A 25,457-nucleotide genomic window follows, 5' to 3' on the forward strand; every position below is an offset into this window, starting at 1 on the left:
AAGCCTCCCTTAAGCAAGATACCGATAATGCTGGCAGCGTTTCCTCTCTGAATAGCTAATTATTTGTCCGAAGAAGCTGCCAGCTCTTCATTCCCCTGTGACGTCTACTAACCTCTTAGATATTTGTTTTGTAAATTTTCTTAGCGCTAGGACCCCACGGACCAAGGGTCTCAACACCGAACGGGACAAAATTGTATTCGGTGCCTACCCATATATGTGTGCAATTCTGCTGCTTTAGCTACTTCAGATTTGCACCAGCTCTGTTACAGGTTCCATGGAGATTATATTTTGACTTTAACTCAAACAACATCACTCACCACTAAGAGATCTGACGATTCTGGAGTGCGACATGCCGACATCCCTCCAGGTGGAGAAGTACTGCTTAAAGGCTGCCGGCTCTGTCCCCTGCGGGATTCTGGACACGTGCACCTGTTGGGAACAAGAACATTGCAGCAAGAACAGTGGTCAGTAATGGAACAGTGAGAATGTCATCAATATAAAGGTAGAAAACTTAAGAAGATGACCAGAGGGTCTATATCGCGATCGCAATCAAATAACAAAAAGCCGTGGTGGCCTAGTGGTTTGGCCTATCGCCTCTCAAACAGAGGGTCGTGGGTTCAAACCCCGGCTCGCACCTCTGAGTTTATCGAAATTCATGTGCGGAATTACATTTGAAATTTACCACGAGCTTTGCGGTGAAGGAAAACATCGTGAGGAAACCTGCACAAACCTGCGAATGGTGTGTGTGAAGTTCCCAATCCGCACTGGGCCCGCGTGGGAACTATGGCCCAAGCCCTCTTGTTCTGAGAGGAGGCCTGTGCCCAGCAGTGGGACGCGTATATAGGCTGGGATGATGGGATGAATCAAATAACAGATTTCGCATACAAAAACTTTCATTTTATTGTGATCGCAGGGTCAGAAACGTCAGACAATACGACCTCTGTTGTATGTAATAGGTACCTAGTGCACAGAATTGAAATCGGACTCAAGTCATTTTTCGAATAGGGGACGTCGACTTAGGTTACTACATACAAGAGGTCATTCTTAAGTTTTGTTACTATTTCGACTTTGAGTCACACGTAGGATACTTTTTATCCACAATAATTGTATAGTTTCCGCGCTATAGTGAGAAACAAATTCTGTAAGCCGTGGTGGCCTAGTGGTTTGACCTATCGCCTCTCAAACAGAGGGTCGTGGGTTCAAACCCCGGCTCGCACCTCTGAGTTTTTCGAAATTCATGTGCGGAATTACATTTGAAATTTACCACGAGCTTTGCGGTGAAGGAAAACATCGTAAGGAAACCTGCACAAACCTGCGAAGCAATTCAATGGTGCGTGTGAAGTTCCCAATCCGCACTGGGCCCGCGTGGGAACTATGGCCCAAGCCCTCTTGCTCTGAGAGGAGGCCTGTGCCCAGCAGTGGGACGTTAGGTTGGTTAGGTTCCTCTTGAGCTGGCCTACCTCTGGTGTCACTGTGACGTGGTACTTCTGGGACACCCTTATAGGCTGGGATGATAGTGAGAAACAAATTCTACGCAGACTGTCCACTGTACTGACAAGGCCAAATAAAAATAAATAAACCAAATAAACCTAAATATCTAGTCTACCTGCGAAAGAAAGGAACTGGTGGGAAGAAAACTTACCCAAGAAGGATAGTTCTTTGCGCTGAGATACTGCTGCGCTTTGGACATTGCTTCAGTCTTTTCCTGCAAAAAGAACATGCATCTTATGAACTTGCCCATCATTTCAATCGCAGCTCACTCAATACGAGTATTGTAGTGTTATCGACTGCAATGGAATATGTATTGTATGCACAGTCGGCAGTTACGTAGCAAATGGCGAGGACTTCACGCCTGTAGGTACCTAACGGTCCTTGATGTTGTTTAGGGTGGTTCTTAACACTTGCCACGCTTGGCAAGCGGATTGCCAGTATGAAATGTAAGTTGCCAAGAAGATATCGAAAATACAAACTGAGACATGGATGCACAGAAAAACCAGAAAAAGAGACCAGTGCTGGGAATCGAACCCAGGTCCTCAGCAATCCGTGCTGCGTGCTATAACCCCTACACCACTGTTGGACAGGAATCTAGACACGAATTTTTTCTATGCATACATATCTCAGGTTGCTTATTTCTACTATGCTATAAGTAGCAGCACTAACAAGCGACATCTATGTTTCGTCGACAGACGTCACACTCTTTCGGAACTAACCGCTCACCCAGACAAGAGATGTCGCTACTAAGCAATCAAATTATGATTGTTTTTTTGGAGTCTTTTTGTATTTTTTATTTCAACTCCAAATTTGTTACTTTTACGGGTATCCCAAGAAGACACTGCTGCCTATCTTCTGGTATCATCCCTCAGCCGGTTTCTACGGCACCCACGTAGCACCCACTTAAGGAGAGGGGGGTGAGGGTGACCATATTCTAACGGCGGCGCCCCTCAGCAAATGGTAAATATTTAAAAAGATGTCACTTACCCTCTCAGTAGATTGCTTGCCAACCCAGACGTAGATGCTGCCACTGACAGTGTCTAGAATGTAGCATTCCTGAAAGAAGAAAATTAATTAAATATTGTTATATTAAAGACTCCAAATGAAGGGTCCACGGAAACAACATGCTTAGTAACCTTTTTAGGGTTCTGGAGCCAAAATGGCAAAAACGGAACCCTTATAGTTTCGCCATGTCTGTCTGTCTGTCCGTCCGCGGCTTTGCTCAGAGACTATAAATGCTATAAAGCTGTAACTTTGCACGGATATATAAGTAAACTATGCCGACAAAATTGTACAGTTAAAAAAATCAAAAAAAAAATTTTTTTAGGGTACCTCCCATAGACGTAAAGTGGGTGTGATTTTTTTTTCTCATCCAACCCTATAGTGTGGGGTATTGTTGGATAGGTCTTTTAAAATCATTAGGGGTGTACTAAGCCGATTTTTCGATTCAGTGATGTATTGCGAATATTCAACTTAAAGTGCAAATTTTCTTTAAAATCAGCGTCGTCCCCCCTCTAAAATCTAAACCGGTGGGTGGAAAAATTTGAAAAAATTCAGGATGGTAGTTAGTATATCAAAATTTCAAGGAAAACTATAACTGCTAAGTTTGATTGAGAATTATTAGTAGTTTATGAGTAAATAGCAGCCTAAGGTATTAAATATACCTAAGCTATGGAAGATTCCGTATAAAATACGAATCCTTAGAAATATTACTTAATTTTTCGTAATGGCTACGGAACCCTATTTTTGGGCGTGTCCGACACGCTCATGGCCGGTTTTTTTAAATTGAGATTTTAATCTCAAAATGACCATAAAATAATCTGAAAACATTTTTTTCTGAGAAAAAAAAAATCACCCCCACTTTACGTCTATGGGAGGTACCCAAAAAAATTTTTTTTACTTTTTTTTATTGTACCACTTTGTCGGCGTGACTGATATGTATATTCACGTCAAATTACAGCTTTCTAGTACTAACGGTCTCTGAGCTTACCCGCGGACAGACAGACATGGCGAAACTATAAGGGTTCCTAGTTGACTACGGAACCCTAAAAACGACACATGAAGCGTGTCAAAGTTCGGGAGTCGACGCCCATGACGTTACGCAGTGCTAAAAGGTGTTGCACGTCGTGACGTCACATGGAGCTATAACTGGAAATATTGATCAGAGATCTACTAAAATACTTACGTGTTTAACTATCATGTGTACCTGATATACCTTGAAGTGACAGTCATCCTATCCTACTAATATTATAAATGTGAAAGTTTGTGAGTGAGTATGTGAGTGAGTGAGTGAGTGAGTGAGTGAGTATGTTTGTTACTTTTTCACGCTGAACGGCTGGACGGTTTTGGATGAAATTTGGGCGGAAAGTTAGTTTATAACCTGGATTAAAACATAGGATACTTTTTATCCGATATTCCACGGGATAGAGAATAAAATCTCGAAAAATACAACCTATGGGCTTAGAGTCATGAAATTTGGTATGTAGGTAGTTGGACGTCTGGAATAACAGATAGGTGACTTTTTGACCCGATATTCCCACGGGATACCTAGAGATAAAATCTTGAAAATAACAACCGCAGGGCTAAGAGCCACGAAATTTAGTATGTAGGTAGCTGGAACTCTGGAATAACACATAGGCTACTTTTTTCCCGATATTCTCCGGGATAGGGATAAAATCTTGAAATAATAACCGCTGGGCTTAGAGTCATGAAATTTGGTTTGTAGGTAGCTGGACGTCTGGGATAACACGTAAGGGACTTTTTGACTCGATATTCCACGGATACCTAGGGATAAAATCTCGAAATAAACAACCACTGGCTTAGAGCCATGAAATTTGGTATGTAGGTAGCTGGACCTCTGAAAATATATAATCTATTTTTTACCCCGATATTCCCACGGGACAGGATAAAATCTGAAATATTACCGCTGAGCTTAGAGTCATGAATTTGATATGTAGGAAGCTAGATGTCTAGAAAAACACATAGACGAATTTTGACCCGATATTACCACGGGATACCTAGGGATAAAATGTCAAAATAAGAACCGCTAGGCTTAGAGGCATGAAATTTGGATGTATTTAGCCGTACGTCTGGAATAACACATAAGTACGCTACGTTTTATCCCGAGATTCCCACGGTATAGTTTTGTAACTAAGGGACCCCATACATCCCTGTATTATTATTATTATTATTTTGTATTTTTTCTTTAATTGTATACTGTAGTTTTTAAGTATTTTATTTGTAATTATTTTATTTTGAAAAAAAATGACTGCCAAGTTTCTTGCGGCGCATTCTTCTTGGCAATGAAGGTCTTTCCGAAAGCGCTGGTAGTTTAAAAAACACGTGTAAAAGTGCCCATTGCGGCCTATTTACTGAATAAATGATTTAAATTTGAATTTGGATAGGGAAAAATTTTGAAACTTCAGCACTGGGTTTAGAGTCTTGAATTTGTACAGTTATTCACAATACAACCTCAACTGAAGACCACGATATAAATTTAGGAAATTTTGGATTTTGTAAAATCCCGAAAATTTCAATTGCAGCTACCACACCGAATAGTTTACGCGTGCGAAGCCGCGGGTAAAAGCTAGTGGAAAATAAAATTAAAACTTGTGTTATTTGTATGAATAAATTGCATCGCTGAATCCGGTATGAAGGAGCTGGTTATCGGCGTTCAAATTGAAATAAATGGTTACTAGAGCGTAGTAACCGCCGTTACTTTGCCGTTTGCCTTTTTTTATTGTTTTTAGGGTTCCCATATAGGATCACTTTTTGTCCGTCTGTCCGTCTGTCAAGACCCTTTTCTCGGGAACGCGTGGAGTATCAAGCTGCAATTTATATCAAATACTGAGGTCTAACTGTCCTTGGAGCTGTGAAAAAAATCAAACTTCTAAGCCACGCAATGAAAGGATGCAGCCGTTTATGCTGCAAATTTCCGCAAATTTTCGAAACTCGCAAGGGAATCAAAACCTACAGGGTACTTCCCATAAAATCAGAATCTTGAAATTTGGTATAACACAACTAACTAGAAAAGTCTGAAAATCTTGATCTTTTGTCTGTCTGTAAATATCCATGTCCAATATAATCTGACCCCATACTGCGTACATTTTGCTTAAGAGTAGGGCTCTGCATACACTGGATGATATAAATCACTCGGAAAAAGCGAGAAATATCTTCAAGACTACTCTTACGGAACTCTCGGTGCGCGATTCCAAGTCGCACTTGCCCAATTTTTTTTACCTGTTATGCTTCATGTGTTTTTGCGAAAAGTGAATAAATTGTTCCTTTTTTTTATCGCATTACGAAGTGCAAAATTCGAACTTCGTATCGTGCTGTCCCGCTGACGCTAATGTTATTTAATACGAGAGTGAGAGGGACGGTACGATACGAACTACGATTATCCTCCAGATGAGTATAAAAAAAAATTACCGCAGGCTTGAGCTGTTCCTGTCTGAAGGGTTTGGGGAGTGGGCTGATCTTCAAAGACCCGGTGCTGTCAGAAATTTCAGACAGGGTGACAGTTTGCTCTTCGCTCCTCTCAAAAGCCTGAAAATGGAATTTGAAATACATTAGCCCTTTTTGAAATGGCACAGTAGTAATTTTGGCCCCTAATATCGCATAGATGTCGCTAGTGTCGCTGCTTAAGTGGCTAAATAAGAAACAACACAAGCTGAGATATGAGGTGCATAGGAGAAATTCGTGTCTGTATCGTTGTCCAGCGGTGGTGTAGCGGTATAGCACACGGCACGGAATGCCGAGGACCTGGGTTCGATTCCCAGCGCTGGTCTTATTTTTCTGGTTTTTCTGTGCATCTATATTTCAGTTAGTATTTTCGATATAGGTTTTACAGGATGACCGTAAAAGTAACAAAAAATTTGGAATTGAAATAAAAAATACAAAAAGATTCCAAAAAACCAACCCTAATATCGCAACCTAGGTACGAGCTATGTATCTGACAAGCTGTATGAACGATGCCGTGGTAGCCTACTGGTTTGAAATATCGACGGTGGAAAGGAGAAACCCCTTAAGCGACATTTTGGGTGAAATTGAGTTATATATATCGTTGGAATCGGCTTTTTTTCTGCGTCTTTTGAGCCGGGTTACGTAGCGATCTGATGACTGATGTCGGTTAAGGTAGCCTGGAAATAGTGGACAAATTTAAAAAACACCCCTTTATGCGACACATAATTTGACTTAAATTTGAACTATGTCACTTAAATTTATATACGTGGTCGTTTAAAGTGTTTTCAAAATTTGCTTGAATTTGTTGTAATGGCGTTGAAGGTCGTTTCATTGTTTTGTTCTAGCATCTGTCTAAAAATAACAGTGTCGCTTAAAGAGTTTCTCTGGGATTTTTTTCAGGTTAAATTAAGTTAAGCGACATTTATATCAGAAGATTCTAAGTTTTTTAAATACCGTTATTATTGATGGGTAGGTATCAAATTTTAATAAAATACGGGCATAGAACTGAAGTCTCTAAAACAACACTCAAAAAATTAAACTATAAAACGCTCTCCTGTAAAGTTAGCAAAATGTCGCTTAAGGGGTTTCTCCTTTCCACCGTCGATATGGACTCTCAAGTAGAGGGTCGTGGGTTCGATCCCGGGCTCGCACCTCTGAGTTTTTCATAATTTATGAGCGAAATTAAATTTGAAATTTACGGTGCATGCCCATGAGCTTTACGGTAAAGGAAAACATCGTGGGGAAGCTTGCACACGCCTGCGAAGAAATTGAATGTGTGTGTGACATTCTCAATCCGCATTGAGTCCACGTGGGAACTTCCAAGCCCTCTCGTTCTGAGAGGAAGCCTGTGACCTGAAGCGGGAAGACGAACTTCATATTGTTAAAATCCGTCTAGTCCTTTAGGCTACAGAGTGGATCAAAGAAATGGACATACATATTTACGCATGGAAAAAACATAAACCTCCTTCGGCAGTCGGGTAATACAATGATGCTCACCTGGTCATCACCACCAGCACTTTCCTCTGGCACGCTGTCCTTGGTTCCAGATCCAAGAGCTGTGAAGAACTTCTGAATATCTGTCTCGCTGGAATATTGGTCTGCAATTAAAACGTTCCATGTTTACGAATTTATCAGGATGAGTACCCTTAAGTGCCAAAGACACTAAATCCCTGCTTTTGTTTACTTGTATTGTATAACTCTTTATTGTATATAAAACATATGAAAAACTTGTACTTGTTTTAACTAAAGTTTCTGAATGTTTATATGAAATCGATTATGAACGACTAGACCGGGAGGGAAGGCCCAGACTGTACCGGACTTTCACCGTCTGAAAAATCCAGCTGTCTGCTCCCAACTCCCTGGAGCTAACTACGGGGAGCAGAGGATTGGAGGGGTCTCTTATCTACCCACAGAGCCTTGCTTCAGTTAATGCTGGAAAGCCGGGAGAGGAGAATACATGTTCCCGTTCAGCTCTGCGGTGTGTTTGGGTCTTTTTTGCTGATCTCCATTGGTAAATTCCCTCACCTGACTGTCTGTTACTTCTTAACACTTAAACTGCTGCCTTGGGATTTGGGAAGGACATAAGATATTTCTTATCCCGGAAAACTGAATAGTTCCCGCGGGATACCCCTGCAATACTCCTGGATATAGGCTCACTGACACTTACCAAGAATTTCAACTCGTCCTCTGCCATTATGATCCTGGTCCCTGATTTGGTTGGCAACAGAGATGGCCTTGAGCTTCTCCACGTTCTTGGCTCTCGCACCGACGTACACGTAGATATCGTGGTCCTTGTCTAAGATGAAGCAGTCTCCCTTGTTCATAGAAGAGATGAGAGGGTCCACCTGTAAAAGAAGAAATGAGTAAGATGGTTTTTTTTAAATCGGTCAATTAGTTTTATCCCGACGTTGCTCAGAGAATTAGTTTGCTGAAGTGGCGTTGGGGTGGCCACGTCTGTCGCAGAACCAATGAACGGTGGAACAGACGAGTCCTCGAATGGAGACCACGGACGGGAAAACTTAGTGTACGGCGTCCTGAAGCACGGTGGACAGACGACCTTGAGAGGGTCGCGGGTGGCGGATGGATGTGAGGGGCTGAAGACAGAGTGTTGTGGCGTACCATGGAAGAGGCCTATGTCCAGCAGTGGACTGCTGTAGGCTGATGATGATGATGATGATTATAGTTTTATCCGGTGATCCTGGATTGTTGGTATTTTGAAGTGGCTCAGATTCACTCAACGAGCTATAGAGAGGGCTATGCTTGGAGTTACTAGGAGATAGGATGCGGAATACGGAAATCCGCCCAAGAACTAGTTCATCATCATCAGCTGGAAGACGTCCACTGCTGAACAAAGGCCTCCCCCTTAGAACGCCACAATGAACGACAACTCGCCGCTTGTATCCAGCGGTTGCCAACCACTCTCACGATGCCGGCAGTCCATCTAGTGGGAGGCCTGCCAACGCTTCGTCTTCCGGTTCGTGGTCGCAACTCGAGGACTTTTCTCGCGCAACGGTTATCTGTTCTTTGAGCGGTGTGGCCAGCCCATTGCCACTTCAACTTGCATATTTTTCACCGACATAGCTCGATGCCATCTGGCATTTATTTATTTCAACGTAAGCTAAAACTAAGTCTTTGTGGAAGTAAACTGCGTGCTTCTTGATACTGACCTGACGCACGCGCACGTTCCGTTTGCCCTTGATCTGGAACAGCCTTTTCTCAGCGCCAGCGTTTGTGGTCACATGACTGAAGCCCGAGGCATGCCCGCCGTCTAGGTACCGGATCGCTGATAGACCAAGACAACGTCGAAGATTACACAAGGTGTTAATTAAATAACAGCAAACCTCAGACATTACAAAAATATTTTTTCATTTTAAGTTAGTTGATTGCATTTATTTTCGAATACCTTCATTATTTAAATAGTAGATTGTTCAACGAGGGACTAAAACAAGCCATAATGACACGAGATGTTTAGTCACTCGAGCAGAGCGAAGGTGGCTATAGTTTGAGTGGCATTATGGTTGTTAGTCTCGCGTTAAACACACTTTTCACTTTGAATGCGAGGAAAAAAAACAATATTTTGTTCAAAAATACAATATTACTTTATAAAAACGTACGCTCAACTAATGGACAGGCCATCTGTTTAAAATTCAAACAGCAAAAAAAAATTGTTGCGTGGTTTTTTACTTTCTTTTATTCTTTATGAAGTGACGCTTTAAAAGCTTGCATATTTAGCCAACATTTTCAAAATTGAAAACTATTTTAAAACTAATTAAACAATGCATAATAAAACGAATGAATCCTTAATATAATAATATCTTAATCGTAGTTTTTTTTAATATTTTTGTATAGTTGTCATTTTGAAGTTATTTCCACGCCTAAAAATCCGCCTAAAAATCGCTAAAGGCCGCCTATTGCTCACCTTGTAATTTTAATAATTTGTTTTCTGTATCGCTTACTATGTCTGGTGTACAATAAAGAGTCTTTGTATTGTATTGTATTGTAAAAATCCTCCATTCACAAACACCGTGTTGGCTGTTTAGCGGTTTCCAACGTAAATTAAAAAAAAACACTATAATCCCTAGAGAATAAAAAGGAGCTTGATGCCCGATATGTAGAGACTAAAGTAACATGTTTTGCTAAGTCAGTTATTCTACTTGATATCTAACTCTACACTCATACTGTATACATAGTATCTATAGTATTTGTCATTCGTATTCGTCTCTTGTTTACAAAGATACAGGTAAACATGTCTAATTGGCATAATTAGACCAATTCTGACTTCATCATCTAATCGATGACACACGCGGAGTTTCTGATGGGCTAATAGAGCTGTTTACAATTTACACGAAAAATAGTTTTTGCCTGCTACGATTCTAATTGATTACTCGAATCTGCTTCAAGAATAATACAATGGCCTCACCGAGTTAGATTACACCCTAAAATTTTCGTGCTCTCGTCTCCCAAAGTCTCCCTGTGTTGTATGGATGGTGGCCCCTCCGAGCATGTTATCCAGTCCAACTCACCAGGTTGGAAGTACCCCAAAAACTACGCGCTCTCGTATCCCAAAGTCTCCCAATGCTGGATAGCAGCCTCTCCAAATTTGTCGTCCATACCGCGAATCACCATTGATCTCTCACCAGTTGGAAGTATCCCAAAAACTGCTCTCTCTCGTGTCCCAAAATCTCCCAGTGCTGGATGGCAGCCCCTACCTACAGTCGTCCACCCCGACCGTCAAGATGAATCACTCACCAGGTCGGAAGTATCCCAAGAACTGCGGGCTCTCGTGTCCCAAAGTCTCCCTGTGTTGGATGGCGGCCCCTCCAAATTTGTCGTCCACCCCGACCGTCAAGATGAATCACTCACCAGGTCGGAAGTATCCCAAGAACTGCGGGCTCTCGTGTCCCAAAGTCTCCCTGTGTTGAATGGCGGCCCCTCCAAATTTGTCATCCAGCCCGACCGTCAAGATGGCTGCCGCTCCTGCCTCATCTTGAGTGGATGCACTGCCGATCCAGTAGTGGATGTCCCACGACAGGTTGTTCCGCTTATCGGCTGATGTCTACAGGACAGGTGCATAATGATTAGACCTTGTAAGACCACCGTAAGTCTAAGCAAATTTCAACTTTTCCTGATTAAAATTAAGTTTCAAATTCTATTAATCAAAATTTTTCGTGAATGAAAATAGGATATAAGACCGTTATGAAGCATACCGAATGAAGATTTATGTTTTGCGCAGATGGTATGTCGCTAGATGGCGTTAGTATTGTGAGGGTTGTTTGACGTTGAGAGTCTTTCAATCAATGTTCAATTCAATTTCGTGTCCGACAAAGGTGAACCTTTAGGCTTGTTTATTTAATATGGCTGGCAAAGCCAAACTTAGTCTTGAAGGTCCTATTACAGGATTTGACCACTTTGTTTGATTAGTAACTGACCACTATCTTACTTGTTTTTTGTTTCTCTTTTTTTGTAAATGTAACTAACATTATTATCATTATACGTGTAAGTGTAGGAAGGTCTCAGGCGGGTCTTTATAATAAGACGTTTGGCATCCAGGTGTTCCAAGCGATGCGTCTCAAAATTTGCAAGCCTTATTCACAGAGCTGCGTCATACCAGTCTCTGCTTCGCGAGATCTTCCCAACTCTCACATGGGATGTTACATGCGGTAAGGTGGCGCTTTAGGACAACAATAATGGCCCCATCGAACGATGCGATGTTTCCGCCAATGTTGAGTTTGGATAAGACACTGCGCAGACTTGAGTGTCTTTCACAAAATAATCCTAAACATGTCAAGTGTCAAATGGATCTCAGAAAATATACGCTAATATCTAACTGATGGTGAACACCGCGTTTAAATCCGTCGCTTAGTTAAAAGATCCAAGGGTAGAGACTGCGGGAAATGACTTTTATACTAAATATTTTATGTAAATATACAAGTAAGAACTACTTACCTTAAGAACGATGTAGGAATCTCCTTTGTAGAATTTTCCGACATCACTCTGAGGAACTGCCACCGGGTTAAAGTCCTGTGAAAAAAAAACGGTGGAGTTCTTTAAAAAATATGCGTTGCCGTAGAATTTGAGCACGCACGGAAGAGGAGAAAAAAATAATGTTGCCCCAATATAAAAGAAAAATTAACAATTATACTTTGTTGTTGTTAAATCGATAGAACCGATTTTGGACGCCACACCGATGTGTGATGATGATGATGATGATGATGTCGATGATGTGAGCATAATGCTGAGCTGCCTATACTACGAAGTGCAATATTGGAACTTCGTATCATGCTAATACTATTTAATACAAGAGTGAAAGGGACGGTATGATACGAACTTTGATTTCCGAATTTCATAGTAGCCACAGCGGCCGTTTCACTTTTGCGAGACACAAAATCGTGTATGTATTTTTTTTATTTTTTTATTTGTGTGTCTTTGTGAATGTGAACAACGTCTTCTTTCTTCTATGTTGTTGTACGTACCTCGATCCTCCATAGCTCGAGGCCTGCTCGCTGGCCTGCGCTGGCGAATGCTGGATGCACCATCGCCTTGTGTCTGGCGTCCTGTAGCAAAATCAATACATTACATTGGAGCAGGCGTTTCAACCTCTTCGTTTTAACGGCACACTTTTCATTCATCAAGTGCGAGTCGGACTGGTGCGTAGGATAGGATTATATATAGGGTCGTGTTGACACCTTTGTATGAATCTTACACGCCACGCGTCAGTTGTTTTCGTACCATTTTCTCATTAAAATAGCGATTCATGATTTCAGTGCCACATACACTTCCCGGCAATCGCGAAACCCTCTGCATTGGAGGATAGGTAAATGAAGCGTTTCTATTGGTTCATGATAAACACATTCCTCGCATCGCATCCTCGCACATCTCGGGTGGAAACGCGGCCTTTGGGACCTGACGAAACAGTATACAGCACTCTCTGTAGCAAGAGTAAAGTACATTGTGTTTTGAGGGTGGTAAATAAGGAATTACGAACGAGAGTCTATTAGAAGCCCGAAGTCGAAGACTGAGGGCTTTAATGAGTCGATGTTCGTAATTCTAGTACCGCCCGTGCGACTTACAATGTTTTTCATCACATTTGCGAGTAAAATTGTATATTTGTAAAAGAAAAACTAATATTTTATCAAAAATTGGCGATACCGCTGGCTGCGCTCTTGGCAATCCGCAGCATGTGCATACAAATTCTGTGTAACAAATTCTTTTACCGACCTTGGGCTTCATGGCATGAATTAGTACGGGCAATGACTCATTTACCGACCACGGGTTTCATGAGAAGCACATTAAGGTCGAGGGTTTTATTTGGGGGGTTGCAACCAAGGTAGCCTGCATGTTACGACACTGTTTACGAGCAAGTGTGATGAAAACAAATATATACACACATACTCAGCGGTGTCTTTAGCCCATGTGCAATTATTACTTTAGCGCCATCTAGGAACCGCCTGCGCCCGTGTGCAACGCACACCCTGCACTATAGGTAAAGACGCCTCTGCACATACACACAAACTTTCGCATATATTTAGTAGGATAGAAGATACGAATATCGAGAAGAGTCAAGTAGTACTTCAATGAAGACGATGGACGGGAGGGAATGCGATGTTACAATAACAAGTGATCTGAACCAGATGTTTGATAGTTTTAGTATCAAACACTGCATCAATGGCTCACATTTGTACAAATAAACTTTACTTCCTCTTAGTATAAATAACTCCAAATCACGAGTGATTTATTGACTTCCCGTGTAGAACGACGCCCGTTTACAATTTTGTAAAATGTATTTAAATGTTATGGTGACTAAATAGTCAGTTAAACAAAAAATATGAAGATTAAGAAAAAGAATAAGTTAAAGTTCCCCTCATGGGCCACCGCTCCCAAACTTTGACGCTCTTCACCTTTGTAATTTTTAACGTGTACCTTATACGGACTAAATAGAATAATAATATTTTTACCATGGAAACTAGACAATTGTCCACTTTTGAAAATGTGACAGAGGAATCCGTTTAATTCTTTTACAAGCTCTCATACACAAAGGTGGACTGGTAGAGATACCCTAAAGAAATAAGTTCGCCTTTTACATGTATCTCAACGTTCGTAGTCCCGGGTTCGATCCAAGGTCGGGGCAGATTTTTATAAAAAATCGAATGTTACCATAAACTGCTTCAACTTTGCCCTCTGGCCCCAACATTGCCTGATTCGATTTAGAGTCGATAACTCAGCACCCTTTAGGTTTTTAAACTTTTATCCCTCCGTAATAATAATTCCCTTGTAGATAAAAGTTTAAAACCTAAGTTAGTGCTAAGTTATCGACTCTAAATCAAATCAGGCAACGTTGGGGCCAGAGGGCAAAGTTGAAGTAGTTTACGGTAGCTTTTGAGTCTTGGGTGTCTAATATGCATGTTTGTATATAACTTATAAGTATGTTTAACTTCGCCATAACACAAGCTTTGCCTAATTTGGGACTAGGTTAATCCGTGTCAAGACAAGGGTGATCCGTGATATACTTAAATTTACTTTGTTTGTTTTCTTTTGTACAAATAAAAGTTAACATACACACATTCACATATATTGTTGTATTTATGAACTATTTGAGTCCGTAGCATAAGGTCATGCAGGGCGCGTAAACATTTGGCACGGAACTCGAGGAATTACAAATAAAATATATCTTCTTTAACATTTTATTTTTATGCGACTGATAAACGACAGCCAGATGGCCAAGTTGTTAGAGACCCTGACTACGAAGCTTGAGGTCCTGTGTTCGATTAAGTATGAATAATACGAATGTTTGTTCTCGGGTTTTGTATGTTTAATATGTATTTAAGTATGTATTTATCTATATAAGTATGTTTATCCGTTGCCTAGTATCCATAGTACAAGCTTTGCTTAGTTTGGGACTAGGTGGTGTCAAGTGTCCCATGATATTTATTCATTTACCTACTTATTTACTAAATAAGTATTGTGGGAAAAAGCAAAATTCCATGTGTATGTAGTTTATGGCAAAGTTTTCGACGCCGCTGCCTCATCACTTAAAGAGGGCGATAAGAGCTGGGGTTGGCTCGACCTTTGACATGATGACGTCATCGCGGCCATGGTGGTATCCTAACCGCCATGGATTTAGAATATAGCAATAGCTTACGAAATGCGATTTTGCTCACTGATTTTTAATAGCAAAACCTGCCGTTTGAGGTGCTGGGTGAAAATGCGACGGTGATCTGGGGGGGGTTTATCATTATTTTAGTTATTGTTAGAAAGTTATGTTTAATATGTGAAAATTTTGAACATGAAACTACCGTGAGACTCACTCATATTAATGATATTGACCCGGATAACTCACGTCTTAAATCGAGTTTAGCTCGACATGTTTCGGGCTAATCCGTAGCGCTTTGTCTTCGGAGCAACGCGACTCAGCGGCTGCTGCAACACGCGCGCACATGTCGAGCTAAACTCGATTTAAGACGTGAGTTATCCAGGTCAATATATTTAATATGTGAAAATGTTAATTTTCAATGTACTTACCTATGCAATGGAAATTTTACCCACGTACCAGGAAACAGCGATAATACTGATCTAACGAACTAAACTAACCTAACTAAACTATGGAACTATTAAACTTTGAGGAGCAATAATTTATCTAAATGAATCAAGCTATTTGTTGTGGTTGTATAACTTTGTTACTTCAAATTTTCAGTATCTCAAAAACGGCTAAACAGATTTTGATAAAATATGTCTAAGAACCATGGCCAGAAAACCTGATTTCAAATAAAAAACATTCAAATCGGTCCACCCGTTTAAGAGCTACGGTGCCACAGACAGACAGACAGACACATAGCGGTCAAACTTATAACACCCTTTCTGCGTCGGGGGTTAAAAATGAATACCTGCTAAACCGACGACACCTGCCGTGTTTGTTTCCAAAATAACATTAAAAAAATATAAATGGACTAGCTGTTGACCGTGTCTCCGTCCGCGTAGTACCTATTCTTTTATTCTACTAATATTATAAATGTAAAAGTTTTCGAACTGAACCGATTTAAATGAAATTCGGTATACAGATAGTTTTCAGATATTAGATTAGTTAATTTGCAGGTGGTAGGACCTTGTGCAGGGTCCGCCCGGATTGCTACCACCATCTTGCTCGCTAATCCTGCCGTGAAGCAGCATTGCTTGCACTGTTGTGTTTCGGCGTGGAGAGTAAGACAGCCGGTGAAATTACTGGCACTTGAGGTATCCCATCTTAGGCCTCTAGGTTGGCAACGCATCTGCAATACCCCTGGTGTTGCAGATGTTTATGGGCGGTGGTGATCTCTTAACATCAGGAGACCCACTTGCTCGTGTGCCATCCAGTCGAATAAAAAATAAAAATAAAGTTTGAGTCCCGGGGAAGGGCATAGGATAGTTTTTATCCCGGGAAATCGCATAGTTCCCGCGGGATAGCGATAAACGAATACTACGCGAACGGAGTCCCGCACAACATCTAGTTTTTATAACTTTCTTTGCAACATTAAAATCAGGCAAGAAATAATTCTGTCAGTTTCGTCATAATATTACTGTATTTATCAAAAGTTGGCAACGCCCGACGAGATCAAAAGATGTTTACTATTTAACGAGGCAGATGAAGACAGATTGACTAACCACATGGTTTACTACATGCATTCGAAGAGTCATTAAAAATACTAAAAATACTTTGCCTCTTTCGCAGCTTTGTGTTCATCCCATCCATGTGAACACACTTTCCCGTGTTAAAATAAGTTTATGTTGAAAAAAAAACATTTTTAGTACAACCTTTTCTTTAATTACTGTATTTGTTGCAGTAGAGGCTACATCACTAGAATAAGGACAGCACTAGTTTGACAGCCCGCCATAATAAGCGGTTTTGGTAGCTAGCTTAAGGTGTGTCTGCAGGGCTACTACGAAACTCGAAACTCGAAGTTCGTGTCGTGCGGTCCCTCTTACACTTATACTATTTAATACGAGAGCGAGAGGGATGGTACGATACGAACTTCGAGTTTCGAGTTTCGTAGTAGCCCTGCTGGATGATACTGGTAGTTGTGTGTTGAAGGTTGAAGCTTAAATAAAAGATCAGAAATTACTAAGAACTATTATTTATAAATACAGTATTTTTACACGACTGCCCGATTGAAGGTTATGTTTTTAGTGTATGACAGACATACATATGTATTTGGGTACTAGCTTTTGCCCGCGGCTTCGCCCGCGTGGAATTCGGCTATCGCGCGCTGTTCCCTCGGGAACTGTGCATTTTTCCGGGATAAAAAGTAGCCTAGCTCTCTGACCCATAAACTATCTCCATGCCAAAAATCACGTCGATCCGTCGCTCCGCTTCGAACATACAAACGTACAAACACACACTTTCGCATTTATAATATTAGTATGGATTAGCAATGTAAATGTTCTCTCAATTTTTGTATCCAACTATCCCACTAATATCTATTATAAATATCTAATATCTATTATATCACTATATATATATTATAAATTATAAGTCTGTTTGTTTGTTTGTTACCTCATCATGTCAAATCGGGACTCAAACTAGGTATGTGTATAGTTTGAATCCCGGGAAAGGACGAAGGATAGTTTTTATCCCGGATAATTGCATAGGTAGTTCCCGCGGGATTCGGCGCGAACGGAGTTGCGGGCAAAACCAACCAAAACCAAAAACCAGCGTAAACCAGCGTTACTGCACATAATGTGCGGCAACACATGCTGAGTGGAGACCCTTTTTGGTATCCTGCCGTGTCACCTAGTAACATAGTTTTAGTGCTAGTTCTAGTCTTAGTTTTAGGTGGTACTTTTTGGAGCCAAAATAAACTTTTCTTTCTTTCTTTCTTTCTTTCTTTCAAAAGCTAGCAGCTACACTTCTCTTTATTTATTCGTAGTTCCATGACATTCCATGGTTTTTACGACATCTTTCTCCGTGTTTATTATAAACTAAAAACGAGATGATTCACGGTCACGGGAAATGATGACGGCATTGCATTAAAATAATAGTTATTTGTGTCACAAGGGAGCAAAATGGTTACGGCGAGGGCGTACATTGAATCCAGAATGTAGCCAAGGATTCTACAATAGAATCCTGAGCGTAATGAGGGATTCAAGTGTTAACGCCCAAGATGAAAATAATATTGCACCCGAGTGGCTCATACAACTTTTCACACCGAGCATTAAGAAACTTGAAAAAAAAAATTCTAAATATTATTAAAGAACAACCAGCGGAGAAAATGGGAGGAAAAGTTACTTTTCTGAAGGAGAGGTGTGAAAAGTGTATTTTAGGATTAACGAGGTCGTTTTGGGGGAGTAAAATAGCAGTAGGTAACACAAGTATTTTATGGTCGCCGGCCATTATTGAAGGTAAAAAAAATCGGCCAAGTGCGATTTGGACTCGCGTACCGAGGGATCCGTAAAATATGTACGTAAAATGTGCTTCCATACAAATTGAGATTTTAACGCGAACGCGATCGAGACGTATTTTGTAACCGAAAACTTACACTAAGGGCACCGAAAACTTACACTAAGGGTACTGTAGCCTTCTGTCCGCTCGTTTCTCATAGTAAAGAGATGGATGCCTGTCATTGAGGTACGGGGTAAACGTGTCATCATCCCAGCCTAGACACGTCGCACTGCTGGGCACAGGCCTCTCCTCAGAATGAGAGGGCTTGAGCCGTAATTATTTTTTACGCGGGCCCAGTGCGGATTGGGAACTTGTGTAAAGTACCTATTATTAATTTTAAGTGGTTAATGTAATTGCTCAATACTTTGACGATGTGTCTATCGCAGTTCTAACCTAACCTTACCCACTTTTCTGGCAGGATTTCGGTTCCGCGAGGGTTGTATTTTCGATATGGATTTTGGCAGGATTTCGGTTTCAAATTTACGGGATGAAATAAAAGTAACAAAAATTTGGAGTTGAAAAAAAAATACAAAAGATTCCAAAAATTTAATCTTACATTTATTTCAGACAAGGCTGACTTAAAATACTATGTTAGTTAATCATAATCAAATATTCATTTTAAATTATAATTCATTCAGAAAGAGCTTATAAGCTGTTGTGAAAAAGTTTCTGTCAAAAATAAAAAATTGAATGCAAGCTTTTTTAGCTGACTATAATGTTTTTGGACACTTGCATTGTCATCCACCAGTTGTATACCAAATTTTAAGTCAATCCGACTACGGAAGTGGGTTAAAATTAACTTGCGATATAGGGCGGGTGGGGGTGGGAGATGAGCGCTCGATTTTAATGAAAATTTGCACTTTAAGGTTATATTTCACAAACGATCACCGAATCTAAAAATCGTACTTACAACCCCTGATTGACCCTGATAGTCTGAGAAACGCCGTGGGACGGACAGGCATGGCGAAACCATACCCACCTACCTAAGGGTTCCATTTATTCCATTTTGATTACGGAACCCTAAAGACGTACGTAAAAAAAATGTAAAAAAAGCTCTTTATACTCACAACAAGATGTTTTTAGGTATATTGAGTATTTCACGTGTTTGAACTAAACTGTCTATCACTACCAAATCACGACACTGCCGTCCACGACCCCTTCGCGATCCAACTGATTAATGTCAAAGCCATGGGATAGTGTTGGGGTTAAAAATACCCTTAAACTATCATCCGCCTGCGGCTTTGCATTTGCAGACTTTTTAGTCGTATGAGTGGCAACATATCTGTGTTTTTCTATGGATGCCGGCATTTCGCTGAAAATATTTTGACATTGAAATTCTTTTCGTTCACTCCAGTGTAGGAGAGAGTTGTGAAGATATGGATATTCAAAAAGGCTCAAAAGAAGCGTATTTGCAAGAGCTGTAAGGTGCAAAACGAATTATTCGAGAAAGTCAAAAACTAAAAAAGTAATAGTGGGAAAAAAAAAAAACGATGGCGATCGATATTTTGGAAACGAAGAATGACATCAAAATTTTGAGAAAACCGCCTCTGGACAATTTAGTCAGCTACAATTTGAGTCTAAAAAAAGACGATCGGGTTAAGGGTTTGCCCTGTAGCCTAACCTTTTTGGAAAAAGTAATAAGTCGGAACGACAATATTTTTTCGAATTCCGTAGATTCATTTCCAATGTGCTCGATAATCGTGTGAGGCATGAAATCTGTGAATTTTTCAGATGTTTTTCCCAACTGTTTCAGAGGACGAATATTTTTTAGGACACTGGAAATTATTCAAGATATGTTACTTAGTCTATCCTGTAGAACCATATGGGATTGGTTAGGTGACTTTCCTAACAATCCTAAAGTTTAAAAAAAAATTTTCGGCGAAAAATTCGAGAATCCTCTGGTCTCTACCCACTACACCGTATAATGTCTAACCGTAACAGGCACGTGTCAATGGGCCAATCAACTATTTTACCGACACTTTGGGCGTCTCCTGCGTTACCAAAATTGTCTCTGACGTTACCAAAAAAATCGTACTCCAACAAGATATTTCACAGTTTAATAGGTTGAACTTAGGTAGGATGGCATGTATGGTGGCTGGTCGCTCCCGAACCGCACCCGTCCTGTGTGTTTTGCGATTAAATTTTCAGTTAGTGGGTACGTACCTTGTGAGTGACACTATTTACCGGACGTACAATACCGACATGGAAATACCGACATGATATTTTGTGATACGCCCATAGAAACTCTTGTCAGTTTGACACCAGTTTGAATGGGCGTGTACACGAGATATTGGGTCGGTATTTCCATGTCGGTATTATCGGTAAATAGTGTCAGCCTACCTTGTCAGTAAGTCCGGTGATGGCCGTGGTGACAGCCGGCGTGCGCGTCGCAGTGCGTGCGTACGCGCATGCTGCTAGCATCAGCAGCGATATTAAGACCCGCATGCTGTGGACAAATAGAAAAAAATCTTAAGATAAGCGGCCAACCAACTATTTCACCGACATTTTGGGCGTCTCCTGCGTTACCAAAATTGTCTCTGGTGTTACCGAAAAACAAGATATTTCACGGTTTAATAGGTTGAACTTACGTAGGATGGCATTCATGTACCATCTGCCAAATATGTGGTCTGCCACCCTAAAGTTGATAATCGTTTGCATGTCACAAAACAATAATGCCAATAGACGTGTCTGTCAACTTGAAAGTTCGACTTTAGCGACATATTCATTTGATAGGAACAATTATAAAAATCTGCAATTGTTTGAAAAATGTCGCGGACAGATTAGTGTAGGTAAAAAAGTGGTTCGGCCCAAGCACGACATCCTTTTAGACTTAATCGTTGATGGTGACACCCTGATAACGAGTTCTGGCAGGAGCTTCGGCAAATTTGCAAATTTTGCAGGTGGTAGGACCTTGTGCAAGGTCCGCCCGGATTGCTACCACCATCTTGCTCGCTAATCTTGCCGTGAAGCAGCAGTGCTTGGACTGTTGTGTTTCGGCGTGGAGAGTAAGACAGCCGGTGAAATTACTGGCACTTGAGGTATCCCATCTTAGACCTCTAGGTCGGCAACGCATCTGCAATACCCCTGGTGTTGCAGATGTTTATGGGCGGTAGTGATCTCTTACCATCAGGAGACCCACTTGCTCGTTTGCCATCCAGTCAAATAAATAAAAAATACAAACTGGTGTCAAACTGACAAGAGTTTCTATGGGCGTGTCACAAAATAAGTATCATGTCGGTATTTCCATGTCGGTCCATGTATTTCTATCTTGGCAACATATTTTTCCCAACCTGTTTCGTACGGACGAATGGATTTTTTTGAAACTGTAAGTGCTTTAGTTTAGTTTAGTTTATTTATTCATTCAATACATCATTATATTATAATTTACATAAATGTCAGTTATAAGAATTTGTATTGAAATCGTCAAATGTATAAGATAAAATTCTAAGCATGTCATTATGTGAATGAAAACAATTTAGAACATGAAACTACCGTGAGTAAATATACTCTAGACTTTCTAGACGAAGGGCTACGGATTAAAACATGTCGAGCTAAACTCGATTTAAGACATGTCATTATGTGAATGAAAACAATTAAAATAAGACTGGTTCTCCTTTATCAGGATTGTTATAAAACTAACAATCCCTTGTCTATTTGTAAACAAACAAAGCTAAGTCTAATAAATTGTTATGTATGTAATGTATGTCTCTAAGTTGTGTGAAGCGGATAGCAAAAGGAAAAAATAACAATTAGTCATAAGTGGGTTACTCACTGTCAGCTAGCGATATAGCAAGCTATAATTGTTTTTTATTGTTTCCACTGTTCATGATTCATTACATATTCATCGTTTTGTGGTTTAGTGATACGATAAATAATCCTACAATAGTATATATTATATATTTTTAGTATTATAAATGGGTCCCTCTGAAAAACGGCGTTGCGGCTTGCTGTTGCAACATTATGCTACACTTAGCATAATGGGCCACTGCCCCAATTGCCAATTTTCGATGTTTATTTTCATAACAATGAAGTTTCATCGCGAAATACCTTTCATCATCATCATCATATCGCAGTAGGACGTCTACATAGATGGACATAGCCTCCCAATAGGCCTCCGGTTGAAGTTTTTTCGGTTGGAAACGGCCTATTATTTTTACAAGCTTTTATGTAGTATTACTGTCCCGTTGTCTGTCTGTCTGCCTGTAATCAAATCTTAATAAATAAATAAATATCACGGGACAATTCACACCAATTGTCCTAGTCCCAAAGTAAGCTTAGCAAAGCTTGTGTTATGGGTACTTAGCAACGGATAAATATAATTATATAGATAGATACTCGTACATACTTAAATACATATTAAACACCCAAGACCCGAGAACAAACATTCGTATTTTTCATACAAATATCTGCCCCGACACGGGAATCGAACCCGGGACCACAAGCTTCGTAGTCAGGTTCTCTAACCACTAGGCCATCTGGTCGCAAATCTTGCAAGTAAAATTTGACTAACTCCTAGTATTCAGATTGACTTGAAATTTGGAACACTTATGTAAATCGCGTGGCAATACAATAATCCAGTAGTGACATCCCGGTAGTCCGGCCAGGATCGTCTCCGCAGGACGGAACTCAACGGTTAATGGCATCGACTTGAAATTTGGTATTCAAATGTAGTTTGGGTGACAATGCAAGTACAGTCCACAAAAAGTACACTCAGCAAAAAAAGCTTGTTTTAAAAATTTCATTTTTATGGTTAGGTTAGGTTAGGCTAGGTATTTACATTCAACAAACATTTTAACATTCTTTCTTTCTTATAGACGCGAAAGCCGCAAAGCTATCTCGGTCAACCGGTGTTTGTAGCATCGCCTGAGAGTGTGGCACTGACTTTGCGTACGTGTCTAGCTTACAAACGAGTTCACCTTGATAACTGATTCATTGCATGTTGTGAGACTAGATATATAAGAGGTTAAAGACTCTACCAACAGCTTTGCTTGCATTTTGCAACTTTAATAATGGGGACGTATCTGACTGAATATCGAAAATGAATATATTATAGATATTATGTTAAAAAGTCGATGGTCAAAATATCGAAACCAACGTAACCGTAGTTGCTCAAAGTCAAAGTCAAAGTCAAAATATATTTATTCAATTTAGGCTATAACAAGCACTTATGAATGTCAAAAAAAAAACTACCACCGGTTCGGAAAAACCTCTGCTGAGAAGAATCCGGCAAGAAACTCAACGAGGTATATATATTTTTTAAAAACAGATTTACTATATTATTAAATGATATGTCTACATCACAAGTATTTAACACAACTTTATTTTTAACACAGTAGGTTCCCTATTTGAAGGGATCGCTAATGTGGATCGGAGTTATTTCCAAATATACCTGTCCATGATATAATCATTAACTTTATAATACGCCTTTGATATTAATGTCTTCTTGACAATAGATCTGAATTTTGTATCCGTTTCATTTATAATATTTTTTGGAATTTTATTATAAAAACGTATGCAATTTCCCAGAAAAGACTTTTTGGTTTTAGCCAGTCTGTAAGATGGAACTTTAAGCTTCCCTGTGTTTCTAGTAGCCTTTGGCTTATCGACGTTATTGGGAAAATCTTTCTAACATACATGATTATTTCCAAAACGTTCAAAGCACGTAAGTGGCTAACTAACGAAAATACAAACTGAGACAGCGCGTGCTGCTCCGTGCTGCCGTGCTGCGTGCTATACCCCTACACCACAGCTGGACAGGAGTCTAATCACAAATTTCTCCCATGCGCTACACATTTCAGCCTGTTTTTTTCCTTTCTTAGGCACTTGTCCCACCGCCGACGATGAGCGAAAAGCGAGCAGAGCGAGTAACTAGAAACGAGTGGGCGAGCAGCGAGAAGCGAGTGTTCGAGCACGACGGGCGATTACTCGCTCTACTCGCTCGAGCCGGGAGGCCGCCAAGCTAACAGCGCTGAGCGAGTATCGCTGAGCTAGTTTTATAGCTCAGCGAGTCTTATAGCTCTTGCCGCTGCGACAAATTTTATGATGTAAGAGCGAGTTCTCGCCGGCAGTATGAACCGCCAGCGATCAACTATTAATACGTGTCTCTTTTACTCACACAGGATCTTATATCTTTTGTTCGTTTCTTGAGCGAGAAAATAGTCGATAGCCAATCGTTTCCTCGCCGGCGGTGAGACAACTGCCTTAGGCACTTAAGCAGCGACACTAGCGACATCTATGTTTTAGCTCTCATCGAAAAACATCAACACTCCTTCGGAACTAACCGCTCACCCGGACAAGAGATGTCGGTATTAAGCAAATAAATTATGATTGGTTTTGGAGTCTTTTTGTATTTTTTATTTCAACTCCAAATTTTGTTACTTTTACGGTCATCCCGTGAAATCCAACGAAAATACAAACTAAATCATCCTACTAATTCTACTAGTTCATTAATTTATATATACCTACTTAATATTATAATTATGTGAAAGTTTGTGAGTATGAGTGTGTGCATATTGGTAACTCCTTAACGCTAATTACGACTGGATGGATTTGGATGAAATTTGGTATATGTAGATAGCTGGACATCTGGAATCACCAAACTTGACGACCTTTTACGACCGGATGGCCAAGTGGTTAGAGAAGCTGACTACGAAGCTTGAGGTCCCGGTTTCGATTCCCGGCCGGGGCAGATATTTGTATGAATAATACTAATGTTTGTTCTCGGCTCTTGGATGTTTAATATGTATTTTTAAGTATGTATTTATCTATATGAGTATGTTTATCCGTTGCCTTAGTATTCATAGTAGGTACAAGCTGTGCTTAGTTTGGGACTAGGTCAATTGGTGTCAAGTGTCCCATGACATTTATTTTATTTAAACTACTTTTTACCCCGACACTCCCACGGGATCGCCATAAAATCCCGAAATTTCAAGCACTGACATTTTTGGAAACTCCTGAGCATTTAGTAAAATTTCGGCATTTAAATTTGGCCTTATGCATTATAATGGTTTATACGAGGAGCGAAGCCGCGGGCAAATACTAGAATACAACTTAGAATATTGGAACAAAGCAACACAATAGGTCAATAGGTATGTAA

At 40.3% G+C, this 25,457-nt stretch overlaps 1 protein-coding gene across 1 annotated transcript in view; it reads right to left on the reverse strand.

Moving 5' to 3' along the window:
- The window catches only part of LOC141444949 (gelsolin, cytoplasmic-like), a 40,625-nt gene that overhangs the window by 10,892 nt on the left and 4,276 nt on the right, over positions 1 to 25,457 (reverse strand). The window contains exons 2-12 of the mRNA XM_074110737.1: positions 20,702 to 20,807; positions 12,426 to 12,506; positions 11,899 to 11,973; positions 10,816 to 11,008; positions 9,120 to 9,235; positions 8,120 to 8,297; positions 7,450 to 7,550; positions 5,920 to 6,036; positions 2,479 to 2,547; positions 1,643 to 1,705; positions 318 to 429 (exon numbers count right to left, since the gene is read on the reverse strand). Of these exons, the coding sequence (XP_073966838.1) occupies positions 318 to 429; positions 1,643 to 1,705; positions 2,479 to 2,547; positions 5,920 to 6,036; positions 7,450 to 7,550; positions 8,120 to 8,297; positions 9,120 to 9,235; positions 10,816 to 11,008; positions 11,899 to 11,973; positions 12,426 to 12,506; positions 20,702 to 20,806 (1,210 nt within the window). The 5' untranslated portion in view covers position 20,807. The remainder of the gene's footprint in view (positions 1 to 317; positions 430 to 1,642; positions 1,706 to 2,478; positions 2,548 to 5,919; positions 6,037 to 7,449; positions 7,551 to 8,119; positions 8,298 to 9,119; positions 9,236 to 10,815; positions 11,009 to 11,898; positions 11,974 to 12,425; positions 12,507 to 20,701; positions 20,808 to 25,457) is intronic.

This window comes from Choristoneura fumiferana, chromosome 30 (genome assembly GCF_025370935.1).
Source record: "Choristoneura fumiferana chromosome 30, NRCan_CFum_1, whole genome shotgun sequence".
Classification (NCBI taxonomy): Eukaryota; Metazoa; Arthropoda; class Insecta; order Lepidoptera; family Tortricidae; genus Choristoneura; species Choristoneura fumiferana.